The 26,202-nt window shown below is 39.6% G+C and overlaps 1 protein-coding gene and 1 long non-coding RNA gene across 2 annotated transcripts; both read left to right on the top strand.

Moving 5' to 3' along the window:
• Positions 1-94: 94 nt before the first annotated feature.
• zfp36l1a (zinc finger protein 36, C3H type-like 1a) lies at positions 95-5,289 on the top strand. Its single transcript, XM_048192306.1, has 2 exons — positions 95-292; positions 1,684-5,289. The coding sequence occupies exons 1-2, from the start codon at positions 236-238 to the stop codon at positions 2,746-2,748; spliced, it is 1,122 nt and encodes a 373-aa protein (XP_048048263.1). The 5' UTR covers positions 95-235; the 3' UTR covers positions 2,749-5,289.
• A 16,604-nt stretch (positions 5,290-21,893) lies between these two features.
• Positions 21,894-25,929, top strand: LOC125268248. Its single transcript, XR_007184854.1, has 3 exons — positions 21,894-22,325; positions 23,903-23,960; positions 24,861-25,929. It is a non-coding gene; the product is annotated as an uncharacterized LOC125268248 (long non-coding RNA).
• Positions 25,930-26,202: the final 273 nt, after the last annotated feature.

Here is a 26,202-nt window from a genome sequence, read left to right as displayed (position 1 = left end):
CGTCTGAGGGAGAGAGAAGTGAAAACTTCAAAAGTTGGAGCGCGAGAGAAACGCCCATATGTAGCGACGTCTCGTGGCCCCTCCTGCGTTTGGGTTAAAAAGGAAATGCTTCGAGAGGAGCAAGACAGAGGGGGTTCTTATAGGGCAACACAAGTTTACACAACCAGAAACTAGCTTGTTACAATTTAAAGTATCCGATTCTTCTCGCTGTGTTTGATTAATCCTCGATTGGAAGATGACCACAGCCGTGGTGTCGCCTTTCTTCGACTTCAGCGAAGTGATCAACAACAAGGTAAGAAAAAAGTTTCAGCTGGATCAGTTTGTGTTGTGGAATGTGGACGATCAGACTTGCTTTCTAAGTTTGAATGCATTCTTTTTAGTCGTTTTAAGTAACAACAAACAACAATGACTGCTTTTACCACTCTGAAGTCATCTTTTAAGTCTAAAATGCAGCAATGAACGAGACTTAAGTGCGTGCCAGCGGCTTGCAGCCAGTAAAGTTCCCTCTGTGTTTAGTTTGTTCTGGAGAAATCATGGCTGTGATTTTACAACATGTGGGTAGCTGACGTATAATGTGTCCAGTGGCTCATTTAATGAATGTTAAGTGTCTTAGGTCATGAGACTGCTTTCTCCCCATGTTAATCAGTTGTTTGCCTCCAATGGTTCATTCAAAATGGCCATGCAGTGTGACAAATGAATTAGAGTTCTAATATTCTATAAGCTAACTTGGAGAGACTACATGCATAAGCAGTTGTTTTAAAATCCTTTGGCATAGTCCCACAAGTATCAACTGTACCCCATGTATCTCTCAGACTGCTTCCTTCTGAACTAAAGATTGGAGCAACCGGTTTCACCACCTACTAAATGAAAATATACTCAAACCTGACCAAAAAAAAAAAAGTTTGTTTTGATTGACCTGTTTGGGTGTAAAAACTTGAATGGTGAATCTGGGCAAAGTCAGGGCTGTCCCGTGATTTCATTGAATTGAAACTTTGACTGAGAGGAGTGACTAAGAACCAAGGAAGTCAAGCTGGTGAGATGATCTGAGATATGAGCTTATTTCAGTGGTTAACCTATAATAACTGCAGTTGTCAGTGGAGTTAATGTGTTTTGGTGTGTATCTCCTTCCAGCTGATTGCTGCATGATTAGAAGTCTTTAAATGATTGTATTCATTGGTGTTTTCGTTGGTTAGTGTAACTGTGAAAATGCAAATGCAAATAGTACATATCGATGAGACATTCTACGACGTAACCAAATATTCAAACCAAACGTTTATGCAAATCTGTTATGTCTGTAACGTTTACGACACTGTCTTTAGCAATTTGTTTATTCTGTGTAGTACTGACTCAGGGATAAATCTTCTCATGGAAAAAAATGCTAGTTTGTAGGGGTTTCACACATGACCGGGTTCTCAATGTTCAGAGGTCTGCAGACAGACCTAGTCTCACATTCGATACTGTACGAGTTGTTAGGTTTTTACTCGTATCGGACACGCGCAGCAGTCTTTGCTTTTCTAAAGCAGATGCAGGCGCAGACGCTTAGCGGGAATCAAGCCAAACTAGCTATTGTTTAGGCCCGTATTTACTCAAGGGTTCAACGTGAAGCCAGTGCAAAACAGTTGTGGCTTTCAAAAATTGAATTCAGTGTTGTCATTTTCTCTCTTTTTGTCTTTTCTTTTGTAGAACAAAATGCTGAACTACAGTAACAACATCCTCAGTACTCCGCACCCTGTCTCAGTCCCTTGCACGGGGCCAAGTTTGCCCATCTCCAACCCCACTGGGTGCCTGCTGGACAGGAAGGCTGTGGGGACACCCTCCACTGGGGTTTACCAGCGCCGGCACTCCATCACTTCGCCTAGCACCAAACTCAACCAAAACCAGTTCTTGAACATTGCCAAGGCAGATCCTTCCCTGCTCGGCTCGGGGACGGGAACCACCGGCAGCAGCAACAAAGAGAACCGACTTCGAGACCGCTCTTTCTCAGAGACGGGGGATCGCCTGCTACAGAAGTGTTCGGGCCCTGGAGGCCCCAACAGCCAAGTCAACTCGAGCCGTTACAAGACGGAGTTATGCAGGCCATTCGAGGAGAACGGCGCCTGCAAGTACGGTGACAAGTGCCAGTTTGCCCATGGCATTCACGAGTTGCGCAGCCTAAGCCGCCATCCCAAGTACAAGACGGAGCTCTGCCGCACCTTCCACACCATCGGCTTCTGCCCCTACGGCCCGCGATGCCACTTCATCCACAATGCAGAGGAGCGCCGCGGACCTCCTCCAACCCCGTCCCCCCTTTCGGCCTCCAACAAGATGGAGAGGCCACGGCTGCAACACAGCTACAGCTTTGCGGGGTTCCCCAGCTCTGGAGGCTTGCGGGACAGCCCCACCTCGGTCACCCCTCCACCTATATTTCCCCCTGACGATCTGCCCGAGTGGCCTAGCAGCAACCCCTTCACGTATTCCAGCCAGGAGCTGGCCAACCTCTTCAGCCCCAGCCTGGGAAGTGCACCTTTGTCCTGCTCCGACCCCTCCACCCAGGCGCCATCTTCCCCAACGACAACCCCTTACTACTTCAGGGCCATGTCAGAGTCTCCCCAACTCTACGAGTCTCCATCCAGTCAGCCAGACTCGCTTTCCGACCAAGAGGGCTACCAGAGCAGCTCGAGCGGAAGTCTGAGCGGCTCCGAATCGCCGGTCCTCGACACCACCCGCCGACTGCCCATCTTCAGCAGGCTTTCCATCTCTGATGACTAAAGCACACTGAGCCAGACCCCATCCCCCTTTCCACTGCATGCAGCAGTCTTGGGCAGAGAGGATGAGACGCTAGCACTCCCTCTACCTCTCGCCATTTCTCCGGCCCCCTAGAAGCCGTAGACTTCCCTCCTCGAATCACCTCCGCTCTGAAAACCGATGCAGTGAATTAAGGGATCTTTCTCTTTTTTTGAGTACTCTTTTTAACCAGAACAAGCTAAAACTCTCCCAGCCTCAACTCGCAGAGCCCCTGCTATGTTCTTGGTGTGACTGTGCCAAACACGCAGAGTAGGAAGTGGATTAGCGAAATGCTAATCGTGAGAGGTATGAGACCGTTGTGCCAGGTGCCACAGCTGCAGTCAAGTGTAGCGGAGCCTGTGGCACGGTTAAGGGAGAGATCTGCGCCCTTCCCCCCCTCACAAATTACCACTCTTCTCAAGGACACTCTTTCATAACTAACTAAAGTTCACAAGTGTCATGCTTAGACCTTTCACAACTGTCTATGTAGACTGGCTTAAAGCGAAAAGAGGAAAAGAATATGAAAAAAAACAAGTGCCTGGGGTTAAGTGTTGGGGTGAATGGACCACTGTTTCTTTTTATCTTTAATATATTATTTTTTTTTTTCGTTCCTTGTGGCCTAATTATGTAGCTCTTGTTTTGAGTGTGTGCTCTCCCTGCCTTGAAATTGCAGATTACAGCAGTCTGCTGGAAGGACTTCTCTCATAAGGGTTGAATGAGAATGGAGCTCTGGAATATATCGGGCACATTCAAATGTTCAATTAGGTGCTATGTGCTCCATGTCTCGCTTACAGCCAGCACAAAACCCTGAGATGTCGCCACTCAAAAATGAACAATTCCTTAATTTTTGTTGTTGTTGTTGTTTGTTGTTTGTTGTTGTTGTTAGTGCCCCTTTTTCCCATTAGTTGCTGGTTACTTAACGTTTGTTGGGAAGGGAATCTTGTTAGTAAATCTTTAAAGACAAACTCTTTCTTCTATCCCACCTCAAAGCGCCGCCTTCCCTCGGTCCAATCGGCAAACAGAGGGGGAATTCCATCATTCCCAAGGTGCAGTTCAACCTCCTGCAGCTTCACTTTAGTTCTTCATGCACGTTTCTTTTTTTTTTTTTTTTTTTTTTTCTCTCCATAGATTCTGCTCAGAGGAGCACTTTTGTAATTTCGTCATCTTTCCACTTCTTGGTTTTGATTTTTATTATGGTCATTGTTTATTATTATTATTATTATTATTATTATTATTATTATGGTTATATTATTGTTATTGTTTGAAAACCTTCCAGAACAGAAGGTTTGCTTGTCACTGCTTATTTAACTTATCAAAAACATATTTATTGGTGATCATATGCATTTTTTTGTTAATTTTGTTTGTATTTATCTTGATAATGAAACGATAGAATATATTTTCTTTTATGTTAAATTATGATCTTCTGTATTAATCTTAAGATTGTGAAGACTTGTCAGCTTTCTTTTTTCACAGTTTAATATATTGTACTACAATGACTTTTGTTGGCAACTACACTTAAATGAAACTTAATTTAAAGCAAAAAAGCAAAATCAAAAAAATCCTCTGCATTTTGATTTATTTATTGTAGATTTGTAGATTTTGTCATTCCCTTTTCTCAAATATTTGACTGCAAAATCAGTACTACCAAACAATCGTTCCTCGATAATAAACTCGCATGTGCATCAGCACAGTTATTTTTTTTTAAAATGAATGGAAAAAAATACTATCCACTTTTACTTTTTTTTTTTTTTTTTTTTTTTTTTTTTTGGGGGGGGGAGGTGAGATTAGTTCCTACTTGAGTGCCCAAGTGAACATTTATTATGCTGGTGAAAAATAGTTTCACCAAAGCACCAAATGTTGCATTTTTGTTGTGAAAAACAGACTTGGATTACAAATCCAGTTTACTGAATGTCTGAGCCTGGTAATAGATTTGAATACAATATGGAACAAATTATCAACACAATATTTTTATTATTTCAGATAAACGAGTTGATTCAAGATGCAGGAGTTTTGTGGCCTTAAAACATAAGCATTGCATTTAAATACCACCATGAAGTGCTTTTTTATTGTTTCGATAGTTCGTTACAAAGGTTTAATGATGTTGCAGGTAATAAACCTCCAGTGTTAAAGCAGTTTATTAGGTTATGGTGGTGGATATGATGCATTGTAGGCAATAATTATGACCTATTGGGTTGAAGTTCTACTGGAGCTTCCAGCCTATATGTAAAGTGCCTCTTTACACATTCCATAAGCAAGCATTCTTTGCCTTAAATAAAGCTGAGATGCTATTTTTTTTATGACTTATTGCTTGTATCCTCAGTGGTTTAAGCAATGATTGTCCAAGTTGGTTAACAGTATAGACACAAAGAAAGTATCTGAAGAGTTGAATGTATTTTTTTTTTTTTTTCATATAAACAGCTATTGCTGTTCACTACAGTGATTTCTACGAGTTTATATAAGATTGATCTCTCTTTTGTAATGACTGATTGCAGTTAAAACCAATAAAAACCCATATTTTTGAAAAAATAAGTTATCTGGAGTATCATTTCATGCAGTAGTATTCATCTTGTGGTGAATGCAAGGAGATGGATGACTTGGAGCAAGGAAAATGATAGATGCTGTCAAATGCTATTAAAATGGAACTAACCAATAATATCAATGACCGTAATCATGTGTGTATATAAGGCAGATGGTTTTGGCTATGCATGTTACCAAAATGTCTTTAGAATGTCTCGTTCCAAGCTCGACTGAATTATACTTAAACTGACCACTGAGGAGGAGAGAACACGAACGCATTTGGTTAGGACAGCAATTTTCACAGAACCCCAATTCTGGATCATTATGGCTTTGCTAATCTCTGGATCTGGCATCTGAGATGCATATTAACAAACCATTTGACCCAAGGTTGACTGTCATGAGGGAGTTTCTATGAGGAGTATGGTCATTGGTAGTCTAGAGAAGGATTGATGGGGTACTGACCTGACTGTGGTCAAACTCCATTACACAGTTTCTAATGGGAAATCTGCTTCCCTGGTTTCTGCTGAAATGGTGATGAATTGGGTGAGAGTGGAGGAGAGATCTAGGAAGTCATAGCATGACATGTTACATCAGGGCAACCGTTAGAGGCTGGCCGTTATGTAACTTTGTCCTCAAACAGATTAAGTTAACTGAAAACCCCCTTATAACACGTACAGTTGCTTTGACATCAGATCTCTCAGATTTAGGGGCAATTGCCGGTTTATTGTTTCCTTATCTTAAGTCTTCCTAAACATCAATGGGCAACTTTTTTTTTCCAATATTTGGATAAACTATATTACAAAAGAAAAATAATATATATATATATATATATATATATATATATATATATATGTAAGGCAAATTTGATACCACTTCTCAGTATATACATAACTGAACACTTAAAGGGATAGTTCACCCAAAATGAAAATTCTGTCACCATTTACTCACCCTCAAGTTGTTCCAAACCTCTATGAGTTTCTCTATTCTGCTGAACACATGCTGAAGAATGTTGGTAAACAGACAGTTGATTGGCCCCATTGACTTCTATTGTATGTGGAAAAAAAGATACTATGGAAGTCAATGGGGCCCATCAACTGCTTGGTTACCCATAATCTTCAAAATATCTTCTTTTGTGTTCAACACAACAAAGAAACTCATACACATTTAGAACAACTTGTGGGGGAGTAAATGATGACAGAATTTTCATTTTTGGGTGAACTATCCCTTTATGTCAGGCTTCTAAAATGAAATCAAAAATATCTGGGGGGTGTCTGGGATCAGGCCAAATTCCGAACTTGGAGCCCTGTCCTCAGACAGCACGGCAAATATGCATGTTTAATACTGTATCTGATTATATGTAAGTGTGAACTCATAAAAATAAGTTTGTGAGGTTAAAAAAAAAAAGATATATACTTTCTGGTTGTCAAACCTTAGTGTTAAAGGGTTAGTTCACCAAAAAATGAAAATTCTGTCATTAATTACTCACCCTCATGTCGTTCCACACCCGTAAGACTTTTGTTCATCTTCAGAACAAATTAAGATATCTTTGATGAAATCTGAGAGCTCTCTGTCCCTCCATAGACAGCAATGCAATTACCACTTTCAAGGCCCAGAAAGGTAGTAAAGACATTCATTTTATGAAGCAACGAGTCACGGAAGAGAAGAAATTGTTGAATAAAGTCGTTATTTTTTTGGAAGTCCCTTCACTTCATAACATTAAGGTTGAACCACTGCAGTCACATGGACTATTTTTAATGATGTCTGTACTACTTTCTGGGCCTTGAAAATGATAATTGCATTGCTGTCTATGTGGTGTCGAAAGCTCTCAGATTTCATAAAAAATATCCTAGTTTGTGTTCAGAAGAAAGTCTTACAGGTTTGGAATGACATGAGGGTGAGTAATTAATGACAGAAATTTAATTTTGGGGTGAACTAACCCTTTAAATGACCATAATGAACTACATCTGTGGTTATTCTGCTAGGACACCTGTGTAAACTGTGGGAACTGACTTCATCTGCTAAAAATAGCATAATTTGTTTATAAAGGCCACTTGGTTACTTTCTTATCTAATGCAATGACATTAGGTGTCCAAATACTTTCTGTAGCCTTGTACAGTACATAAATACTCAGCATGTCTACCAGTGAAGCAGAGCTCAATACATGTTTCACTTCTTGCCACCCATGTCTACCTTTCACAACAAAATAGCAGTCAAATATGTTCCGTGTTGCCATTTCCATTGTGCATGTGATGGAAAGAACTTCACCAGTTGCTTGGTATGTTCTGTCAGGTATACCTATATAAAGAAACCCTCAACCTCCCCATGTTTCCTTCACTGCACTCACAATCTCCACCCTCGTGAGCGAGGCCACATCCTGCAGCACTTGTAAAATGTGCCTGTAAACATATAGGTACTCTATGTGTTCTCATCATAAACAGGAAGCAGCACTCTGTTTCGCTTGCAGTCGCGGCTGGAGAGAGAAAGCGGGTACGGCCCGGAAAGCTCATGTGTGGCTTCTGTAACAAACCGTCGCCGTTTAACCTGAGGCTGTGTATCAGGGTTGAATAACACTAGACTTTCTAATTTCTCTATCAGGAAGTACTGGAATGGATTGCTATTTCTGAGCAGAGCAAACAGAAAAAAAAAAAAATGTGCCAATTCTGCCCTTTTCTGTATCAGCTGAGCATGTGTTTGTGTACATGTGTGTGTAGCACGAGTGGAAGGCCAGGGTCAGTTATAACTTCAGATTGAAGAGTAACCTGTTTTCTGTAAGGTAAAGGGGTTGTCCAATATTTGCAGACCATTACACTACTGAGACATTTTACCAGAACAATGAGGAAACATGTCTAAAGTGTATCAACAGTGTTACTGTAAAGCTGAAAAATAACAAGCTGGTTGTGTCATAGACAAATTTTCCAAGGCCCTGTAGGCATGCAACTGGTTTCAGATTACAACAAAAACACCTGAGGATAGTAATTATCATAGCAAAAATCTAAAAACCACTCAGAACATCTTGGAAACTGAATAGAGATGCCTCAGATAACCCCCTAGAATTGTGATAGAATGTTTCACACAAACAACCCCCCCCCCCCATTTTCTTTATGTACTTTCTGTATTCTTTGAGCAGCTTGTCCCATTTCAGCTCAGTTATGACAATTAGAAGAACTAATAGTAGTCATTCCACTACATGTGAATACTTGTGAAGTTTAAAGGATTAGTTCACTTCAGAATTGAAATGTCCTAATAATTTACTCCCAAACCCCATGTCATCCAAGATGTTTGTCTTTCTTTCTTCAGTCGAAAAGAAATTAAGGTTTTTGAGGAAAACATTCCAGGATAGTGAACTTCAACAGTTACCAACGGGTTGAAGGTCCAAATGTCAGTTTCAGTGCAGCTTCAAAGAGCTCTACATGATCCCAGGCGAGGAATAAGAGTCTTATCTAGAGGAACGATCAGCCATTTTCTAAAAAAAAAACAAAAAATGATATGCATTTTTAATGACAAATGCTCATCATGCACTAGCTCTGTGATGTGCCACACATTACGTAATCGCGTTGGAAAGGTCACACGTGATGTAGGCGGAAGTATCGATCCAGTGTCTACAAAGCAAACATGCAAAGACTAAGTCAAGTCAAGTCACCTTTATTTATATAGCGCTTTTTAAAATGTAGATTGTGTCAAAGCAGCTTTACATTGATAACTGGTACATTATTTTGGCTGCACAGCAGCTTTTAAAGAATAGTGTCAATGCAGGCAGATCAAAGCACTGTTGAATATCAAATGTCAAGTCAAATGTCAAGTGTCCCCAACTAAGCAAGCCAAAGGCGACAGCGGCAAGGAACCTCCAACAGGTGACATCAGGTGCCAAACAAGTGGCAAATAGGTGTTAAAATGGAGAAAAAAACCTTGGGAGAAACCAGGCTTAGTCGGGGGGCCAGTTCTCCTCTGGCGAACAGTGCTTTGTTACGACTCAGGATGCTATCATAAGGATCGCAACATTCAAAGTATTTATTTCAGTTCCATCCAGTTGAGGATCATATTCATCACGCCGGTATGGACGGTTGTTGAGGAGCTGCGCTACTAAGTCAAACGGCCTTTACAAAAAAAGATAAAACAACAATGTCAGATGATTTTGAAGTTGAGTTGAGTTTTTCGCTCTACCGCGGTACTTTTTTTGTGTACATTTTTACACTTTTTTTTAGAAAATGACTGATCGTTTCGCTAGACAAGACCCTTATTCCCAGGGTTGCAAGTTGCAAACTCACCCAAGTGCTACTCAAAACCAGACCAAAACTAGGCCAATCACATTTCAGGGGGTGTGCCCCGGTAAAAAAATCATGTTCTGGGGGGTAAAATGCACATTCTTTGTGGGGTTCCCCTGGTAAAAAGCACATACTAGGGGCTAAATATCATGTTATTTGGGGTCGCATCAACCCACGCACATGAAAAACAACCCGCAGCAACAGTGTTAAAGTAGCCCAATTTCTCCCACGGACTTGGCAACACTGTTTATTCCTCGTCTGGGATCGTGTAGAGCTCTTTGAAGCTGCATTGAAACTGCAATTTGGACCTTTAATCAGTTATACCCCAGTGAATTCCACTATATGGAGAAAAATCCTTGAATGTTTTCCTCAAAAACCTTCATTTCTTTTTGACTGAAGAAAGAAAGACCTAAACATCTTGGATTACATGGGGGTGAGTAAATTATAATTCTGAAGTGAACTAATCCTTTAAGAACTTAGTCAAGAACTCACACCCAGGACCAGGAGCATCTCCCCCTGACTGCTGATTCTGAAGTGGTGCAGTTATACAATCCTCTGGTCATGAATATTAACCTTGGCCCCCTGGCTGTTTCCATAGTCCATCACATGGTTTCTTTTACCTCTGCAGAGCAACCCCTGACCTATACAAAGAGCTGGAGAGTTGACAGAAAAAGGTGTTAGGAAGAAAAGATCTCGAAAACTGTGCGGTTTGGAAAGGTTTCAACATGAAGGTGAGATGGTGGTAGAACCAGGTGCAAAGGAAAGTGTGGTTGTGACTGCACCCAGCCACTGGGTTCTATTTGCAGCATTTCCCTGGCTGCTGAAACAGCACAATGTAGCGTAAAGTAGAACAAGTTAGATAACTAAAACTGAGCTACTTAACCCTGTCATATCTCTGATCTGTACTGTGCTTACTGTTTGAGTTGGATCTAGTGTAGGACTTTGGAAGTGTTGAGATGAAGGCAACAGACAAACTGCACTCTCTGCTATGTTAACACTGCAGCTTTCACTGAAGGACAGAAAAGACATAGTAGATGTCTGATATGATACTGGAGGACAAATGCTAAGGCTGATATGAGAATCTATTCCCAAAAACGTCAGAAATAGCAATACCCCCTAAGCTTAAGGGGGCTTTTTTGCCGTTGTTGTTTTCATTGCACTGGAGGCTGCATATATTAACACCTTAACTTTGACATTTCACATTTCTGTCAAAAGTATCAATGTACAGTGAGGGAAATGCATATGTGAACATTTGTTTGATGTTGCTTTTGACATTATACAAAGGTGAGAGTGATGACGCACAATGCGTCTGAAGCTCCAAACCACCTTGCTTTCATGTCCTTCCTGCCTCATGTTCTCAAACCAGTTTAGACCCAAAATAACCAATTATTGTTAAGGCCTTGATTGTTTTCTCTCTGAGAAACCACACTTTCAATTATTGACTTTGCTTATTCCTATTGAAAGCAATGTTCTTGCAACTAGATTAAAACTGGAAGCAGATTTTAGTTGTACTGGGTTGCCCATATTGACTGAAACTTGAAGTCAGTTTTATGTAATTCAACTTTGGTGCACATGAGCGACAAAACTATTGGTGCTGTAATGTAAATGTGACAGAATAGACAGTGGACATGACATGATCCACAACCATGACCTCTATTAACTCAATTAAGTGTGACTAAACCATAACAGGGAAAGTAGACAGGTCGGTGTGGTCTTAAAGGTCAAACTCGAGACAGTGGGTGGCTCGAAACCTGGTCTTTTTGTGTGAGCATGTGTGGGTAAAGGTGACGACGACAGAGTGAATGAGGACACTGAGACCCTCGTGCCAGGCCAAAACTGTAACAGAATAGTACCAAAGCTTCATGATTCAACAAGAGTTCCAAACTCAGTCTGGCTCCATCAGAACATTCCAGCATTACCTGTGTAAATGAAATACAAAAGGATAATTTAGGGAGTCATTTAAATGTCATACAAGTCAAAGACTCCAGACGATAATTTGGGTACACTCTAAAAAGGCTGGGTTAAAAATAACCCAAGTTTGGGTTAAAAAAAATGGACAAACTCAGTGATTGGGTTGTTTTAACCCAGCTGTTGGGTTAAATGTTTGCCCAATGTGTTGGATAGTTTTATTTAACTCAAACATTGCATTAAAAATGACTATATGTCTGGCTTAAAATGGACCCAAAGTATGTTGGAAATTAACATTTATTAATAAGTTTAATTAATAATAATTAAACAATAAACATTTATTACATTTTTAACTCATTAATAAATGTTCACCTTTTGATTATTATTGTTGCCTCTAGTAATTATGTGTCTGTTTTCCAATTTCCAACCTATTTTGGGTTCATTTTAAGCCAGCTAGATAGTAATTTTGAAACATTAGTTGGGTTAAATAAAACTGCCCAGCAAGTTGGGCAAACATTTAACCCAACTGCTGGGTTTGTCCATATTTAACCCAACTTGGGTTGTTTTATCCCAGCATATTTAGAGTGAAGGTTGGTCAAACATTTAACCCAAGCGCTGGGTTTCTCCATATTTAACCCAACTTGGGTTGTTTTTAACCCCTCATTTTTTAGAGTGCAGGTTGTTCAAACATTTAACCCAACCACTGGGTCAAAACAACCCAAACAATAGGTTTGTCCATATTTAACCCAACTTGGGTTGTTTATAACCCCTCATTTTTTAGAGTGCAGGTTGTTCAAACATTTAACCCAACCACTGGGTCAAAACAACCCAAACATTGGGTTTGTCCATATTTTACCGAACTTGGGTTGTTTTTAACCCCTCATTTTTAGAGTGCAGGTTGGTCAAACATTTAACCCAGCCACTGGGTCAAAACAACCCAGACATTGGGTTTGTCCATATTTAACCCAACTTGGGTTGTTTATAACCCCTAATTTTTTAGAGTGCAGGTTGTTCAAACATTTAACCCAACCACTGGGTCAAAACAACCCAAACGTTGGGTTTGTCCATATTTTACCCAACTTGGGTTGTTTTTAACCCAGCATTTTTAGAGTGCAGGTTGGTCAAACATTTAACCCAACTGCTGGGTTTGTCCATATTTAACCCAACTTGGGTTGTTTTATCCCAGCATATTTAGAGTGAAGGTTGGTCAAACATTTAACCCAAGCACTGGGTTTCTCCATATTTAACCCAACTTGGGTTGTTTTTAACCCCTAATTTTTTTAGAGTGCATGTTGGTCAAACATTTAACCCAAGCACTCGGTCAAAACAACCCAAACGCTGGGTTTGTCCATATTTAACCAAACTTGGGTTGTTTTTAACCCCTATTTTTTTTAGAGTGCAGGTTGTTCAAACATTTAACCCAACCACTGGGTCAAAACAACCCAAACATTGGGTTTGTCCATATTTTACCCAACTTTGGTTGTTTTTAACCCAGCATTTTTAGAGTGCAGGTTGTTCAAACATTTAACCCAACCACTGGGTCAAAACAACCCAAACGTTGGGTTTGTCCATATTTTACCCAACTTGGGTTGTTTTAACCCAGCATTTTTAGAGTGCAGGTTGTTCAAACATTTAACCCAACCACTGGGTCAAAACAACCCAAACGTTGGGTTTGTCCATATTTTACCCAACTTGGGTTGTTTTTAACCCAGCATTTTTAGAGTGCAGGTTGGTCAAACATTTAACCCAGCCACTGTGTTTCTCCATATTTAACCCAGTTTGTGTTATTTTTAACTCTAGAATGCAGGTTGATGAAACATTTATCCCAACCACTGGGTCAAAACAACCCAAACACTGGGTTTGACCATATTATATTAGAGCACAGGTTGGTTAAAAAAATCCTAAGTTGGGTTAAATATTGACACACCCAGCATTTGGGTTGTTTTGACCCAGCGTTTTTTAAAGTGTATAATGTTTTATTTTCTTTCTAGTGAAACATTTCACCAGCAGCCATCTATAAGCTTTGTTTCAGGCTGCCATCTGTCTCCTGAGGGCAATGAAACCATTCCACACACACTCAGGCTCCAACATGTCAGAAAAGAGTACAGGAAACCAATGATCTGCTTATCTTCTGGCAAAACCTTAAGTAAATGCCTGAGGGGAAATATTGCTTTTGCTCCGTTCACACACTCACACACGCCCCATATAGTTCTTATCCACGGTGGGACCTTGAGTAAGCACTAAGAAATGACACACTCCGATAACCTGCTTTCTCAAAATAATCCACGATAACATTGTTGTAACAGACAGACAAACGAAAAACTGATAGGAGCCTTATCTTATGACTGGTTCAAAATGAGTCATCAGTCTGCTAAGGGCACCATAAAAAAATGTTTGCAAGAAAATTCAAAGGAAAAGGACTTGGATTCGGGGTTCATGAATGAGATATGATATGGGAACAGACAATGTAGAGATGTTCAATTTGTGTTTTGCAGAGGTGATTTGGATAGTTAGTGAGACTCTCATGTTTCACCACAACTTCATCTGGCAAAATAGTGACAACTGAAATGTGTGAGAAAGCACATGTAGGCCAAAATGATACATGCATACATCACACACACACGCACAAAATGCCTGAGGAAAAAACTGCTCCTTTATCATTCAGAACCTACCATCAGAAAAACCTACCTAACCTGAGATTGCATTGGTAAATCTCCCCACAGATTCTCAGAGGCAATGTTCCAACAAGATTAGGGCTAAATGAAACCAGTCGGGCCTGTTCCTTCCATACCCCTGTCCTCCAGGCATGCTAACTTGCTCAGACAAAGTGCGCACACAAACACAAACGTTCTCACCTTGACATAAACACGTGTACAACAAACCATAAAATCACTCCAACACAAGGCAATACAAAGTAAGCCTAGAAACACAGACACAGAGAGAGAGAGCATATTCTGTGTCTTAGGTGATGGGACTCACAAATGTCACACTGGAGGGATGTGGAAACACTAATAAAGGTCATGTTTCAAAAATACAGTTTGGGCAACCACAGAAAATTCTTTTTACTTTATTGAACCACTTCATAACCTTCATTCGACGCATACTACAGAAGCTGTTGAGGAACCAGTCACTAGATTAACACCTTCAGATGATGGGTTTTCGCACCCACAACTTCTGGTGGAAATTCACATATTCTTGACCCTCTGAGTACACACAAATAAAGGAGGACTGAGATATGTTGCTATTTTTGACCGTAAATGAGATGGACAAATGCAGTGAGCAAACAAAACGTGATTGAATATATTATATCTGTTTACTTAGTTTTCACAGACTAAACAGGAACTCGCTTCTCCGGTTTTCAAGCAGGATTACATTTACAGGGTTCAGCTTCACACACTGCAGACCACCCTACATCTAATTTAAGGGTATTTCATTATGATTGACTACTGTTTGATGGAAAAGTGTGGGTGTTTTGTTAGCAAGCACACATGTTCGCAGCTGTACGGGTGCACTAAGACATGCTGTCACGCTCCTGTAGAGGCAAACACATGGTGAGGATGGTGTGCTCCATTGTTTAACAGAGAAGAGCTGTTTTTAGGGCCGCTGGAGAAAGGAGACTGAGGAGGTTAGAGGAAGAGCGGCACAATGAAACTCAGAGAGCTCTGTAAATCACTGCTTAAATGATCCACCACCTGTTTCTCTCTCTCTCTCTCTGTGTTTGTGTGTGTGTGTGTCCACCCTCCTCACTCATCCAGCCAGTTTTAAGACACTCTACACTTTAACCTGAATGACACAATAGCTCTGTTCCAAAACATAACTACAAGAATGTTAGGCATTAAAGGTTAGTTCACCCAAAAATGAAAATTCACAAATTAAGATATTTTTGATAAAATCTGCAAGGCCTGCATTGACAGCAAGATCATTTCCTTTTTCAATACCCAGAAAGCTACTAAAGACATATTTAAAACAGATCATGTGACTATAGTGGTTCAACCTTTATGTTATGATGCGACGAGAATACTTTTTGTGCGCCAAAAAAAAACGACTTTATTCAACAATATCTAGTCATGGGTGATTTTTTTAAAACACTGCTTGTGTTTCGAAGATGAACGAAGGTCTTACAGGTGTGGAACGACATGAGGGTGAGTAATTGATGGAATTTTTATTTTTGGGTGAACTAACCCTTTAAGCATGCACTTCTGACACTACAGCAGTTCTAAACATTAAGATAAATTGTAGAGACGCACCGATGTTAATTTTTTCCACCAATACAGATATCCGAATATTCAGAGTGATATCTGCCGATACTGATAGTTTGGGGATTCTGCCTCTTATAAATTAATGATAATTTCATTATAATTATTTTTATGATTCATTATTAATATTATATTTTGAAAGAAATGCAAATAAAAACTATTCTCTCCATTTCATTAACTTGTGTACAATGGTATCAGTTATAAACATAAACACATTATTTAAAGGTGCCATCAAATGTTTTTTTTACAAGATGTAATATAAGTCTAAGGTGTCCCCTGAATGTGTCTGTTAAGTTTCAGCTCAAAATACCCCTTAGATTTTTTTTAATTAATTATTTTAACTGCCTATTTTGAGGCATAATTAGAAATGCGCTGATTCAGGCTGCGGCCCCTTTAAATCACGTGCTCTCCGCCCCCTCCTGAGCTCTCGACTCTATCACTGCATAAACAAAGTTCACACAGCTAATATAAACCTCAAAATGGATCTTTACAAAGTGTTCGTCAAGCATGCTGCATGCATACATCAGATTATGTGAGTATGGTATTTATTTAGATGTTTACATTTGATTCCGAATGAGTTTGATAGTGCTCCGTGGCTAACGGCTAATGCTACACTGTTGAGAGATTTATAAAGAATGAAGTTGTGTTTGTGCATTATACAGACTGCAAGTGTTTAATAATGGAAAATAGCGACAGCTCTTGTCTTCATGAATAAACGATGGTAACTTTAACCACATTTAACAGTACATTAGCAACATGCTAACGAAACATTTAGAAAGACAATTTACAAATATCACTAAAAATATCATGTTATCATGGATCATGTCAGTTATTATTGCTCCATCTGCCATTTTTCGCTGTTGTCTTTGCTTGCTTACCTAGTCTGATGATTCAGCTGTGCACAGATCCAGATGTTAATACTGGCTGCCCTTGTGTAATGCCTTGAACATGGGCTGGCATATGCAAATATTGGGGGCGTACATATTAATGATCCCGACTGTTACGTAACAGTCTGTGTTATGTTGATTTGCCTGTTCTTCGGAGGTCTTTTAAACAAATGAGATTTATATAAGAAGGAGGAAACAATGGAGTTTGAGACTCACTGTATGTCATTTCCATGTACTGAACTCTTGTTATTCAACTATGCCAAGGTAAATTCAATTTTCAATTCGATGGCACCTTTAAATTAATATTAACACACATTAACTAAATTCTGAAGATTAAATTAATATTTCTTAACTTAGTTCATATAATTACTATTAATATTAAACATCAAACTGGTTTCCAATAGTGTGAAATAGCCGATAGTGTGAAAATTTGCTTTTATCGGCTGATACTGATTATTGGCCGATAAATCGGTGCATCTCTAATAAATTGTTTTGTCCCAAAGACAATCCCAGAATGCACTATGACATAGGTCCTGTCCCAAATGGCACCCTTAGCCCTTAATGTCTACCTCCAAGTCCACACTTTTGAGTAGAAGTCTGCTGCAGCATCAAGGGCGCATAACGGTCAAAAAGGGTGTGCTTGTGAGCACCAGTTTGAAAGCTAAAGTGACAAATGGGGCACCCTATGGTCTAGTGGACTTAACAGATGTGTATGTGGCCATATCAAGTTCACAAGACTGCAAGTGCACATGAAGTGTACCATTTGGGACAGGGCCACACTTAAGTCCTTTCACACACATCCCTCAAAGGTCCCAGGAAGACACGTGACATCAGGATGTGTAATGTCTACCCACCGTCTTAAGTTTGTTTATGATCTGCGTTTGCTCTCGCGTATTGGTCCTGCCTTTTGTTCACAGGGCGCTTTCCAGAAATGATCCCGGCAATGTTATTAGGTCCTCATCCCAGGATCAATCCCGGGACATGTTTCTGTTCACACAGAATGCACTCTGGCAATTTTATGGGGATCAACGCACTGTGTGAAAGGGGCTATAGACATTGTAAGGCTCTGTGTTAGTGCTCTCACAGCAATAACAGATACATAGAACCAGTCTACTGAAGAACCTATAATGTAACATCAACAATATAAGTTAATATGGTGAAATATGGTTCTTTATAAGAAGAGGAAACTAAGAATGTTGATGCACAAGCCCATGTACCACACCTCACACTTACAGGAAAATGAAAGTTGGGCTCCAGGTGTTGGGAACTTCATGTGCACTCATACATATGACGGTCATAATGAATTTATGGAGTTTTCCAGGAACAGGCACAATTGAAAGACCTAGATTGGAGGGTGGAGATTTGTGGGAAGGAGACCTGGGCTAAGATGTTTGTTTACTTGGGCAAAATCTCTGCACAGTTTTCAGGGCCACGTCAACTTCCTGTTTCTGCGCTGGGAGCTGGGGTTGTCTCCTTAGGCTGACAAGAGAACCATCATGGTTAAATCCTTGTTATGGTTTTCAACACCCACTGAAGACATGATTAGAGATTTTGTTTAATTGATAAACCTCTTCTCCCATGCCTTTCTTAATCTCCCTTTCTCCAAAGAGTGATAAGAAGGGGTAAGACATTCTCTGGAAAACACTTCCTCTAAACTGGGATTTTCCAGAATCAAAAATAATTGGCTTAATGAAATCTATTCCTATTCCTAACCTATTCCTCTCTCCCGAAAGGCTGTGCCCATTTTCATACAGAGTGAGCTTTGTTTGCATACCGAATATAGAGATGCATGTGGATTAACCTAAACAGACCCTCAGACAGTTGTCTTGTTACATCATAACTTCTGGATGTTGCTTAACTGGCTTACCCATAGCCAGTGAGCTCAGTGGAACATACAAGCAGTTCCCGGACTGTGTGCCATCATTTGATTACTTCCCGTCAGCCCTGTATTTAGCTTGTGTTAATTTGAACCATTGTCTGGCTTTCCCGTTTGTCCTGTTAACTTTCATCCATGTACTGTATTTGCTCAGTGTGCACCATGAGGAACAAGTTTTTTTGGATGACCCCTAGTGACCTTTCGGTTCCCTAGTACAAAAAAACCCTATACCAAAATCTATTTAAAATGCATTCATTTCATACTAAGTATACTTCAAATCCATTAACATATTGACATGTCACTTAAGACTTACTGATATAAAATTATAATTAAACTTTATTTGGACTATTTCTTTATTGCACAATGCACATTTCTTTTGCAGTGAGAAGGGAAAGAGATCAGGAAAGGTTCACAAGCTGGGACTCGAACTCGGGTCACCCGAAGCACAATGTGTGGAAGCGCTACCCACAAGGCTACTGGCACATTTCTTAATATTATGCTTAAAAGTGTTTTAATATCACTATTAATAAGGATCGTATGATGTTTGTATAATATCAGTTTTTAAAAGCGAGATATTTAAGGTGTACCTAAAGTATACTTGCAACAATTCCACTTTAGCCCAATCAAATATACTTAAGTATATCTTTTAAAGTGTTATGTACAATTAAAGTGCAAAGTCCAAAATTAGTTGTTCCAATTTAGCAGTATACCAGTTTAGTATACCAAAAGTACAACTGCAGGGTATTTTTATTTAGCACATAAATATGTAAATGTATTTGTAGTATACTTAGCACAAAATAAATGCATTTCAAATACATTTTAGCTTTTTCTTTTTACTTGGGTTGTTTGGTACCCAGATGACTTTGGTCATCCCCTACTTTGTTGTCAAAGTAAATTCTCTAAAATGGGCATTCTATGGAAATGTCTGTGTTCCTTTTTTTAAAATCTCAATCACAAAAACAAGATACAAATACCTTCAAAGTCACATGATGACCTTTTGACAGTGGTCACTTTTTGTAAAAGCTCACCTCAAGTGGTTTTTCTCCTTATTGAAAAGAGGAAGAAAGGGAAAACAAGTGACTACAAATAAAAGTACAGAATTCAAATCTACCCAATGTGAGAGCCAAACTGAAATACAGTAAACTTTAAGTTGTTTTTTGAGTTTATTCATCTGAAAGGTGACTGTTGGGCAGGTCTGGACAGGGTATGACCATGGAAATCAACAGGTCTGGATGATTGAGTCTACATTGGGTAGTAAAGGTGGGCCTCCCAATGGGCGCCAGGCGGCTGGGGAATATCTGATATGGGCAGGGAGGGGTTACAGAGATCAGATTGGGCAGAAAAAAAGTCTCCAGTGTCCCCCTCCGGCTTTGATTTAACAGAAAAAAGCACAGTATAAAAACAGAGGAAGACTGTCTTGAAATGCACACCTTGGTGAAAGCTGCTTGTGTATAATGTATCGAAGGTGGGCCCCTTTTTTGAAATGCTGCCAAGCCTGTGGCCGCTATTGGCAGTCGCATTAATCCAGAACAGAAATAATAGCAGTAGAGGAGGAGCTGGAGCCGAAACATTACCTGGCAATTACAGGGGCAGCGGGACTGGGGGTGGGGTGGATAGCGCACGAAAATGCAAAACATATGGGAGGCAACACAAGGGCGGACACCTGACCTAGAGCGGGTCAAAAATACAACTCACTCTCAGCAGCCCTAACAGTGTACAGGGAGTCTGTTGCTGGCTGGGGTCATGTAATGTTTATGTTAAAAGCTGCTCCAGCCCTGGAACACGCAGAATCATCGGACCCCGACGGTCATGAACCACAGCCAACCGTATGTGCAGCCAACACATGCACATTGCGAATGCTCCAATTAATTTAGAAAGCTATGAGGCGACAATTATCATTTAACATGCTGCTGACATGCCATGTGACGGAATTCGCGCATGGATGTTTTTGGTGATGCAAAAAAGAGCAGCGTGAGGATGTTGAGTTCTCCCTGCCCACCTGGGATGTATCAGATTTTGTACCATCCTCTGGAAATCTGGAGTCATGGTGAAGGGGTCTCTCTCTTGTCTCTTGTTTTATTTTTACGTGCCAATGACGCAGAGGCCTCACAGCTGACTGCGAGATTTTATTGTAAACACACGGCTACCGCCACTGGGCCAGCTGTTAAGCTTCTTATTTCTCTCGTCATTGAAGCGAAGCTCTAATCTTTTAAAGATCAAGTTCCTGGCTATGTTTTTCCACTGGGCTACTGGTTGTTCTACTAACTAAAACACGTACAGGAAGCAAAGATGGCTGGTTGGTGCAAAGACAGTTGGATAGAGGCCTGAGATTGGTTAAAGGTCCACTGGTCCCACTTTATATTAAGTGTCCCTAACTACTATGTACTTACATCAAAAAATAAGTACAATGTACTTATTGGGTTCATATTGAATTGCAAAACACTTTTGCTGCTATTGAGGTGGATATGGGTAAAGTTAGGGAAAGCTCTGGTGGTATGGGTAGGTTTAAGGGTAGAAGTAAGTGTTAAGGGATGGGTCAACAGTGTAATTATAAATGTAATTACAGAAAATAATTACAGATGTAATTACATGCAGGTGTTTTTAAAATATAAGTACAATGTAAAAACATGTATGTACACAATAAGTGCATTGTATCAAATGATTAATTTAAATGCAAGTACATAGTAGTTAAGGCCACTTAATATAAAGTGGGACCGGTCCACTTTAGAGCCTTGAAACGTGCAGCATTATTCAATTTGTTGGCGTAATTTCCACTGAAACAGGAAGACAGGGCGGGACATATTGAGTAGCTCCTCCCCTTTTTTCGTTTGTCACAGCTCAGCCAGAGTTGTTGAGCTCGGTAGTCGCAGTTTCCTCTTAATCTAACCACTTCTCCTCCTAATCTCCTCCATATCACTTTAAAATATATCATTCTGTGCAGAATTCAAATTGGTCCGATATGTTTTGTGGTGTCCCTTTAAATGCAAATGAGCTCCTGCTCCCGGCCCCCTTTCCAGAAGAGGGCGGAGTGTTTTAAAAGCTTGCGCTTTGGTCGCTCAACAACAACAAAGCTGGAGAATCTCACGCTGCCAAAATGAGGATTGTCAGTAACAGTGTTCAGCCTTACATTGTTCAAACCGGAGTCGGACACTGATGGAGTGGACTTTTAGAATGAAACTGGACGTTTCTGAATGGTTAGTGGATACATTTATGTAGTTGCTGTGGAGTTGATTCAGTCTTTTGTGCAAATTCAACATTACACACTAACTAAAGTTAAAAAAGTGAAATTTAAGTATTCCCATACTAAAGCATTAGATATTGAGGTCAAAGCTCTGGCTCACTTTGATTGGCACAATTTGTTTATGTAGTTAGTGAACTTGTATGGGTTACACAAGAGTGCGTCACTTATGCCTTGACCCTTCATTTCAAACAGAGGAAGGAAAAACAACCGCCGAATGGGAAAGACAGAGACGGAGAGAAAATGCGCGCGAGAGAGATGCTGATGAAAGCAGAATGGAGGGAATATAAACTGAAGTCCCAGCAGCTGTGTCGAGGGCTATGGGGACGACTCTCCCGGCCAAGTTCCATGTCCGCTCTGATTATGAGCTTGGAACAATGCGGCCCATTGTGGGTTCGCTGCTTCACCATTCTCTCATCATCTCCCACAACCCCCCCATGCCTCTCAATTGGTCCATCTCACACAAACACTCGCTTTATAGATATGTGCACGCTCTCATAAACCACAAATTTAGGCAAAGAGATACTTTGAATCACCACATCTGTCCTGTGATTCTGCTTTTGGCAGGTGAGGCGGCTCTGATTTGGAAGCGTTGAAGCTAAATGGAAACACATCTAGGTGAGTCAGCCTATTTGACACAAGGGCCTTGTATAATCCTGAATCAACACGACCTGCTTTAAATAACACTCATGGAAGTAAAGAGAAAGCCAAATACCTCTATTCACAGAAATACAGTCCCCTTGAGCTATTAGCCTACATTTCAGCACTCTTTGTTTTGAGACACCATATACGGAGACAAAGTCATAACCTGCTTTTGATGTAATGCTTATGATAAAACGTGCTGTCCACACTGTCCTACTTTAAAGTGGAGGGTCTGTATTGTCAGCATGCCTTCCTACTGAGACACAGCCCTGAGTCAACAAGATTGTCACTGTTTTACTTCTTATGCTCTGCAGCTGATACTACCAGTATTGCTAATTGACACACTAACGTCTTATTGCATAACATGGCCTAATTCTTGCATAACCTGCAAAAAAAGGGCTATAGTTCATGAAAGAACTCCACGCTTCTTTGAGTCAGATAAGATCTGGAAGTCTTACAGAGCTTTAAGTTACAATTTTGTCATATCTTGTACACTCTTTAGCAAGGTGCACTTGACATATCTTGCTATATGCAATATAGTTAAAACACAGATGAGGAACTCATTTTATTTAAGTGTTTAAAGGGGTCATTGATTATGATTTCACTTTTTTAACTTTAGGTAGTGTGTAATATTGCTGTTTGATCATAAACAACATCCGCAAAGTTACAATGCTCAAAGTTCAATTCAAAGGGAGATATTTACTTTTAAAGAATTTGCTGTTGAAAGGTGCCGTAGAATGTCTTTTTAAAAGATGTAATATAAGTCTAAGTCTAAGGTGCGGCCCCTTTAAATTCTCGTGCTCTCCGCCCCCGGAGTTCGCGACTGCTTTAAACAGCATAAACAAAGTTCACACAGCTAATATAACCCTCAAAATGGATCTTTACAAAGTGTTCGTCATGCAGCATGTCTAATCGTGTAAGTATGGTATTTATTTGGATGTTTACATTTGATTCTGAATGAGTTTGATAGTGCTTTGTGGCTAAAGCTAACATTACACACTGTTGGACAGATTTATAAAGAATGAAGTTGTGTTCATGAATTATACAGAAGGCAAGTGTTTAAAAACGAAAATAGCGACGGCTCTTGTCTCCGTGAATACAGTAAGAAATGATGGTAACTTTAACCACATTTAACAGTACATTAGCAACATGCTAACGAAACATTTAGAAAGACAATTTACAAATATCACTAAAAATATCATGCTATCATGGATCATGTCAGTTATTATTGCTCCATCTGCCATTTTTCGCTATTGTTCTTGCTTGCTTACCTAGTCTGATGATTCAGCTGTGCACAGATCCAGACGTTAATACTGGCTGCCCTTGTCTAATGCCTTGAACATGAACATACATTGAACATATTAATGATCCTGACTGTTACGTAACAGTCGGTGTTATGTTGAGATTCGCCTGTTGTTCAGAGGTCTTTTAAACAAATTAGATTTATATAAGAAGGAGGAAACAATGGAGTTTGAGACTCACTTTATGTCATTTCCATGTACTGAACTCTTATTATTTAACTATACCAAGATAAATTCAATTTTCAATTCTAGGGCACCTTTGAGGACTACAACAAATGGCTGGTAGGGACCACAACGAGCTTCTTCCCAGGTTAGTGACATCACAAACCCCAAAATTCACATAAACCCCGCTCCCGAGAACATGCAACAAAGGGTGTGAGGCCATGTTGGGCTGCTTTAGAGAAGAGGAAGAGTTGTTGTAGTAGAGTGTTGTTGAAATGCCGTCATTTTACGCCAGACTGTTTCACAAACAAGGATAAATTCAACTCTGGATTTGCACAAAAGATTAACATGACGGCACATGCTAGTGGATGAGTTGAATCAACTCCACAGCAACTACATAAATTTATCCACTAACCATTCAGAAATGTCCAGTTTCATTCTTAAAGTTGTAACTTCTTCCTGAGTCTCTCCATCAGTGTCGACTCCGGTTTGAACAATGTAAGGCTGAACACCGTTACTGACAATCCTCATTTTGGCTGTGTGAGATTCGCCAGCTTTGTTGTTGTTGAGCTGTTAAAGCTCCGCCCTCTTCATTTGCATTTAAAGGGACAAACACAAAAGCGGCGTGTTTTTGGTCACACCCAAATAGGGACAAATTTAACAATCTATAATAAATGATCTGTGGGGTATTTTGAGCTGAAATTTTGCAGACACATTCTGGAGACACCAGAGACTTTTATTACATCTTGTAAAAGGGGCATAATAGATCCCCTTTAAAGGGAAAGTGCAGATAAAAATGAAAATTAATTTACTCATTACCTTATCTTCATGTCTTTCCAAATCTGTACAACTTCCTTCCTTTTCATTGTCTAATTTTCTTTTCATTGCAATTGAATGAAAAGTGTGTTGAATACATTACTCAAAATGAGAACTTGTTGGAACAACATGAGGCTGAGTAAATGTTTAAAAATGTTAATTTTTGTTGAACTAACCCTTTAAGTTTTCTGTTATCATGAAATGAAGCTAACCAGCCACTTGTTGATTACAGGAATTGTGATAACATTCAAGGACAGCAAAATGAGCCTGAACTCAAACAAAAGCAGGTCACAGCACTCTGCACCCTAGTGAGCGGTAATCAGACCAAATCTTGCCTGAGGAACAACAGATGCAGAGGTGCTTTAATCACCAATATGCAACACCTGCGGTAAAGAGGCCTAGTTAAAATTTTACAGAACCTCTTGAGAAAGAAAGGGCAAGAGATAGACAGAGAAAGAGAGAGAGAGAGAGAGAGAGAGAGAGAGAGAGAGAGAGTCTGATTTTCATGAATGAGATATCCAGAAAAATCATGACGATGATGGTAGGTATTTTCAGGCTGTATTCGGTTTCAAGGTTCTGTGATCTGATTGGATGCAGCTGCAAAAGACACCCAGAGCACCATGGGAATGAAACAGCAGCTGGATTTGGTGCACAGCCTTAGAACCTAGAAAAACAAACTCTCTCTCTCTCTCTCTCTCTCTCTCTGTGCGTATCATTAACTTTTCAAGTAGTGCACTGTGTCCAAAGCTTTTCACAAAGCACAAGATAGAATATTTGTGTACACATTACAAACAGATTTTAAAGTAAAAAAAAAAAAAAAAACAAGGGTAACACTTTACTTAAAGCCATTCATGTATCAGTGCATTCATTATGACTTGTAATGCACTTTATAATGCATTGTATGGTCTCATGAATAACTGTAATCACATTAATATATTATAATACACCTTCAGAAAGTAATGCATTAAAACACGGCAAACAACCAATTTCAGATGTAACAAGAAATCTGTGAATATTATAATGCATTTTAACTTACAATTATTCATGAAAAGATATAATACATTATAATGTACATTATGAATACCTTTATAATGCATCATACATAAAGGCTTTAAGTAAAGTGTTACCAAAAAAATTAGAAACTATACTACACATGGCTTTACATGTGGGTTGTCATTAAAATATTTAATCATGATTACTCTTGTAATTTAAAATTAGTTAGTGGTTTCAGTTACAATGAAAACTAAATAATATGGTACTCATAGCATAAATTTATGTAACATGAACCTTTCTTAACATATACTTGTGTGTGTGTATATATATATATATATATATATATATATATATATATATATATATATATATATATATATATATATATAATAGATTTCTCAAATAGCAGTGTAAAATTAAAAAGTGAAAATCTTCAATAATTAAACAATTTTCCTTACACTTTATTGACATAATATAACATGTGGTGAGTGCTCTAATTCCTTCGTTTTTGTGTGTGTCCCTTTAAATGCAAATGAGCTGCTGCTCCCGGCCACCTTTCCAGAAGAGGGCGGAGCTTTAAC

This window comes from Megalobrama amblycephala, linkage group LG5 (assembly GCF_018812025.1).
Source record: "Megalobrama amblycephala isolate DHTTF-2021 linkage group LG5, ASM1881202v1, whole genome shotgun sequence".
In the NCBI taxonomy this organism is placed as follows: domain Eukaryota; kingdom Metazoa; phylum Chordata; class Actinopteri; order Cypriniformes; family Xenocyprididae; genus Megalobrama; species Megalobrama amblycephala.
This window is presented reverse-complemented; position numbering and strand designations above follow the sequence as displayed.

Excerpts from the sequence above, each read along its gene's own strand:
- zfp36l1a (XM_048192306.1), top strand. The coding sequence starts at position 236 with ATGACCACAGCCGTGGTGTCGCCTTTCTTCGACTTCAGCGAAGTGATC. Across the intron at positions 293-1,683 it reads GCGAAGTGATCAACAACAAG|AACAAAATGCTGAACTACAG; the intron begins GTAAGAAAAAAG and ends TTTCTTTTGTAG.